Here is a 6372-nt window from a genome sequence, read left to right on the forward strand (position 1 = left end):
TAAAATCTTCCCCATGAAAGAACTAAAACATAAAAGTTACTGCAACAAAATGTACCTGAAGAGTAATATCACCTATAAATATCTGATGTCACACAAAGCTACATGTACAGTCAAGTACAAAGCACCAACCAGCACAAGCAATACTAACAACTAAAATAAATAGGAACAGAAAACATTTTGAATCCTCACAGATAATAGAGAGAGGTGCATAACCCATACCTTCTATATACACTCATTTGCTGTCCCACAGGCAACCAATAGCAGATACAGCAATACAACCAGACAACATTTACAGCATCAATGACACAACAATTACCAACGCAAACCATATTTCAAAAATTCAACCAAAAACAATGTTCTCTATGTTCCAGTCCCATTATTTTACTTGCACATCACCCTTAACTTCAGAAGAAATGGTTTTTGAACTTGGGGATTTCCCAATGATTGCTTTCTTCACCTTCACAAATGAGTGTTTCACCTTTGATATAATGTTATTCGATTGCTTTGGAGTGGATTTGATTTGAATTTCTGGTTTAGGAGGGTCTGCATCTGCTTTTGGGTCATTGCCACTTTTGGACAACTCAGATTTTGGAGCATCAGATTTTGAAATGTCCTCGATCACTTCGGCTGTTTTTTCCATCTTCTCTTCAGCAGATTGTGCAGTCGCCTCTACACTTGTTTGTGATTCCAAATCCTTGGATTCACCAACAGGATCACTAACAGTGACCTTTTCTGGTTTAGGAGGGTCTGCATCTGCCTTTGGGTCATTGCCATTTTTGGACAACTCAGATTTTGGATCATCAGATTTTGACATGTCCTCAATCACTTCTGCTGTTTTCTCCATCTTCTCTTCAATAGATTGTGCAGCCTCCTCTATTCTTTTTTGTGATTCCAACTCCTTGGGTTCACCAACAGGATCGCTAACAGTACTAGCAGCAATGACACCAACTCCCTCCAAGACTAGTGAGTCATCCTTGCTATCCTCTGCTTTTTTATCATCAGTGACCACTTCAACATTTAAAGGAGTCTTCTCTCCCTGAAAAGATTTTTCAGAAACTTGTGGAGAAGAATCAGAACTACAAGCATCCTTGGATTTTGTTGGCTCAAGTAGAGGTGCTTCCTCTATTTTCAAATTCTTCTCTTCATTCCCTTCAACTTTTACATTCTCTTCTTCTTTTTCTTCTTCAAGCTTTTTCACCTCAACAATTGCCTCTTTTGACAACCCTTCAATTGCATCAATGCCACCTTCTTTATTTCTGTCCTCCACATTGACATTTCCTACAGCATCAGGAAGAACAGATCCCCCTTCATCTTCCTTTGAATTGGCTTCTTCTTCCTGACAAATAGAAATAACTTCACCTGGAGATTCAGATACAATAGGCTCCTGGTCTTTAGTGGTTGGTTCTGACTTCAGGAACTCTGTTCCTTCCTTAACCTTATCAACCTTATCAGCCAAGGTTTCCACATCCTTTGTTATTTCACTGTCCACACTTTGCTCGTGCTTGAGTGTCTCAGGTTCTTTCTCATCATCATTGATAACGTCGGTCACTTCTACATCACGAACTAATTGTGCTTCTTCTACTAGTTTAGATTCCAAAACAGAAACTTCATCTGGCTCTTTCTCCACTTCTGCTTCCGATTCATTTACCATACGCGCTTCCAACTGCTCAACTGGTTTATCTACTGCTTCAATTGATAATGGCTCTTGTGGTTTTTCCTCCACCTCAGGAATCGATACTGGCTTCTCTGTTATTTTAGGGTTTAGTACTGTGACATTTTCTGGCTCCTTTCCTATATCGAGTTGTGGTTCTATGATTGCAGACACTTCCAATTGCTCATGTGGTTTGTCTGCTTCAGTTGATGGTTTATTTCTCACAACTGAATATGTCTCTGATTTTTCCTCAACAACCTGAACTGCAGGTTCTGGAGTGGAGGATGTATCTGGTTTCAAATCAGGGCTTGCTATCAATTTAGAACTGTCTTCAACCGGAAAATCAGGTATATTTGATGAATCTTCAGATTCCTTTCCAGCATCGACTGCAGGTTCTGGAGTGGAGGATGTATCTGGTTTCAAATCAGGGCTTGCTATCAATTTAGAACTGTCTTCAACCGGAAAATCAGGTATATTTGATGAATCTTCAGATTCCTTTCCAGCATCGACTGCAGGTTCCAGAGTGGAGGATACATCCTGTTTCAAATCAGGACTTGACACAACTTTGGAAATGTCTTCAACTGGAACATCCGAGCCAGGTGCTTCCACAACCCTTTCTACCTTTTGAACCTCTACAGCTACAGAAGGCTCAATAGGTTTATTTTCCATCTTTTCTTCTGATTCAGTTAAAGGAGACTCAGGAGTTATCAATTCTGCAACTTTCAGTTTTTCTTCTTTATTTGTTATTTCATTTTCCTTTGGTGGAGAAACACCCTCTTCAACAGTTCCTGCAGCTTCATTTACTTTCTTTTCAATTCTCTGCAGTATTTCAAAGAGATTAGGTAAATATGAGTTCTATCTTTCCTCATCAAGCCAATTTATGGGGAAAATAGAAAGACAAAAAGCAGAGTATGCAAACAGTATAGCAAGTCTAGGGGGAGTTATATTTGCAACAATAAATTGTGTCAAATATTCTTCTTCTGCCTCTCCAAGTCAAAACTATAGTTTATAAATTCCTCATGATCAAGGATAAAGAAAGTATTGAAGATACAAAAGCTAATCAAGGTAATAATGGAAAAATAAAACCAGATAAGCAACTTATTGAGTAATCAGTAGACAATATTAAATTGATAATATTTTGAATCTTTCCAGGTTTTGAATTTGAAGTTAATGAACTTGAAGAACCTTTCCTACAAGTTTAAAAGGACAAGAGTGGAGTTTCTGCATTTACTAGTTTGATCAGAATAAGTTAATAACTGGTGAAATGTTCTCCTGAACACAGGAACTAAATCATCACACTAAGCAGAAAGCAAACCTTACTTGGGCCTTATAAAAGAGAAAACAAAGGATCCTACTTTGCCATATTTTTTCCTGAGGCTCAGTTTGGGAAGAGTGCAAATACAAATATGTATAGTGCAAATACAATGCATATTTGTATTTGTACTCCTTCCAAACTGAGCCTGAAGAAAAATGAAAAGGAAAAAAAATTCTGAATTTTGCTTTAACAACCAAGACTGGAATAGATGTTGCTCCTGCACTTGTTCACAAGTCGGTGTTACCTATCTCCCCTCTTTCTTCTTTGTAAAAGAAAAAGGTGTGGTGCAGCCATGTTTTTCCATATAACATCATCTGTAACTCAAGGATGAAAGTCGGTATCCTTTACGAAGAAAAACAAATAGATTAAATCATTCGTGGTGTTATTATGATCGAACTTCCATGAAGCTTATATGAATCTTCTCGCTGCTACTAAGCCTAGATCTTTATAAGCCAAACTTTAAATCAAATAAGTACTGAGCTGGGTTAAAATCCTTTTATTTGGAGGTGTTAACTACAAAATTAAAGGTTGAATCTTTCTCAGTTCTATAGGACTAACTTCCTGAATTCTCCTCCCTAAAATCAAAACAAGGTATTCCCTTAGGGACACCAAAATATGGAAATCCCACCGGGGTTGAACTTATGAAGAACTCGCAAAGTAAAGTCTATCACCAAATCTTAAGTTGGTCTTTCCCGAAATAATCAATAGTGACAGTACAGCAAAAGGCATGAAATTTGAAGCTTTCAGAGTCTTATCAGCTTCAAGCATGTCGAAACCTTCCTGTCTTAATACATCAGTATTAAAACCGTAATCGGTTCTTCTAGTTGAAACCCGAAATAGAAAACAGAGAGTCGCTTACCTCATCAGTACAATGATCTGATACAACAGTCTCGCTAGCCATGGATTCAAGATTAGAGCAACTCCTCTAAGTTGTTTGTGATTCAAGGGAAAAGGAGGGAGAGAAGAGGAAGGGAAAGAAACAGAGAGGAACTAAAGTATAGTTGGATATTGATAACAACCCAAAACTGGTTCAAGAACCCAAAGAGATAAAAATTAGGAGAGAAAAGAAAAAAAGAAAAAGGAAGTGGACGAACAACGGCACAGGTGGTCACATGAGCTGGTATGATTGGAAACCCATTAATTTTAACAACTCACGACTCCCAAAAAATAAATAAATAATTCTTGCAAGTGCATGATTATATAATGAGATATATATATATAATAAGAGTATCATCTTACTTTGTGAGCAGAAACACTGGATTTTTCCAGGAAGCGACTGAGGTATCAGGTATCTAGTTGAATGTCTTCTTTTTGAGCTGCCAGGAGGACCCCTTTTGTGTCCCTTTCGGCCAAGCAATGTACCTCTTGCTTGGCCCTAGCCCCTTGCCAACACGTGGCTTCCATGGCTACCCTTTCTCTTTCCCTCTATTTCATGATAAATAAAAAAATAAAAGCATTACAACCAGGCTTCAAAAAAAAAAAAAAAAAGAAGCTTACTTCTAAAATTCCTTAAAAGAGAATTAAATTTCTCAATAATCCTAATTGTAATCATAATATTGTAACTGTTTTTTATTTTGTAATTACAAAGTTGAAAATTAGTTTTAGAAAGGTATTCAGCATACATTAAGAGGTAATCCAGGTGGTGCATTGGATGAATTATAGTTTTAAAACCCTCTATTATAAAAAAAGAGCTGTTGATGTAATATTGTACTGTGACCTTAAACGGAGGTAATATCTGATCTTAAATTCGATATCCGAATTCGATTTGATGTCCAACGGAGACTGAAAATTAACATCAGAATTCAAATTTGATTAAATATTTGAATATTTGATTTAATTCGAATTCGATTAATTAATTATTTAGATAATTAATAAATATTTTATTGATATAAAGTATATAAATATATAAATTATTTATATAACTTAATTTTTATATAAAAATTAAATAATCGGTCAAATTCAAATATTTATTGAATCAAATCAGGTCATATCTAAATTTGATCAATTAAATATTTAAATTATCCGAATTCGATTTAATTATATCGAATATCGAATTAAAAATTGAATATTCAAAAACCATTTATACCCCCAAGTATTAGCAGTGATTAATACTAAAAGCTCAATTTGGAAGAAATACAAATAAGTACGATACAAATGCATACAAAACAATACAAATTAAAAGGTTTTAAACTCTACATATTTGTATTCCAAACTGACCCTAAAGAAAAAAAATAAAAAAGCATACATTAACCTGTATGCTTTTCAGCACTATTACAACCATGCCACCAAGTAATTAATTACTATGCTTTGCGATATAAGCTCTAATCTGGCAATCATGTGGAGCTAATTATATTATATCAAGTATTGGCTTACCAAACAAATTATAGTAAGTTCTTGGAGAATAATTAGTCTGGTTGAAGGCTCGGAGCTAGTGCAGATTATAATCAATGAAAAGTACAATAAGGGTTTTGAATTTTGATGTATTGTTTAACAATGTAGAAGACAGACTTTATTTTCAAAGAAAAGTATGCTAGTTTGTAGGTCAATCCGAACAAGTGTCAAGTGAGTTATCTCTTGCAAATATAAAATGTGAAAAGGGTACGCTGGCAATTATATCATGTTTTCATAAATTACAGTGATATTTTGGTAGTTAATAAGAATGTCATTAACAAATAATAAAATAACAGGATAGCAGCATTTTCTTTTTCATGGAAAACCCTCTTATTCTTATCTTCTTTTTTTTTTCTTTTTTAATTATTTAATTATGCTTTTCTCTATGCCACTATAGATAGTATTGGTTAATTAATTATAGTGTCCCTTTCTCCCTTGACCAATTGTGAATCTGAAAACAACCTTCATTGTTTTGAAGCTTTATGTGCATGACACGGTAGCATAGATGTGGGATAAAAGAGTAATTACAGTCAATATTTTTTAAAATAAAAAGACAAATAAAAAAATCTAAGAAGCTAAAGTGTGCACATGAAGCTTCAAAACAGCCCAGGCTGGCTGGGCTGATTTCCCTAAACAACCTAACTTTTGGAGTTGTTCATGTGCTTGACAGCAAAGGGAACGGATGGAAAGAATATATACATCAACATCTATATTTTCTCATTACTTATTTATTTATTTCTAAAATAGATTCTTAATTAATGGGGTTAAATTAAGTATAAAGAGTTTCTCTACACAACCTCATCTATTCTTGCCATGTGGAGGAGGCATCCCATAGAAAATCCGAATCGTTCATCAGATCATACAAGGAGCACTTTGGATCAGCCACTATATGTTCAATACTTTGTACCCTTCTTTGCATTATAGCTTTGATAACAGTTGAAGTGGCTGAACTATTTCATAGTGAATAAATTTTTTAAAGAGGTGATGAACTGCATAATGGCTGAAGCCTAAGTTG

The 6372-nt window shown here is 35.0% G+C and overlaps 1 protein-coding gene across 1 annotated transcript; it reads right to left on the reverse strand.

Moving 5' to 3' along the window:
• Positions 1-52: 52 nt before the first annotated feature.
• On the reverse strand, positions 53-4153 carry LOC104585583 (uncharacterized). The gene is made up of 2 exons (XM_010242518.3): positions 3826-4153; positions 53-2470 (listed from the first exon to the last, which is right to left on the reverse strand). The coding sequence occupies exons 1-2, from the start codon at positions 3865-3867 to the stop codon at positions 377-379; spliced, it is 2136 nt and encodes a 711-aa protein (XP_010240820.2). The 5' UTR covers positions 3868-4153; the 3' UTR covers positions 53-376.
• Between the last annotated feature and the right edge of the window lie 2219 nt (positions 4154-6372).

Source organism: Nelumbo nucifera, chromosome 4 (assembly GCF_055504915.1).
Source record: "Nelumbo nucifera cultivar China Antique chromosome 4, China Antique-T2T, whole genome shotgun sequence".
Classification (NCBI taxonomy): Eukaryota; Viridiplantae; Streptophyta; class Magnoliopsida; order Proteales; family Nelumbonaceae; genus Nelumbo; species Nelumbo nucifera.

Excerpts from the sequence above, each read along its gene's own strand:
- LOC104585583 (XM_010242518.3), bottom strand. The coding sequence starts at position 3,867 with ATGGCTAGCGAGACTGTTGTATCAGATCATTGTACTGATGAG. Across the intron at positions 2,471-3,825 it reads CAGATCATTGTACTGATGAG|AGAATTGAAAAGAAAGTAAA; the intron begins GTAAGCGACTCT and ends GAAATACTGCAG.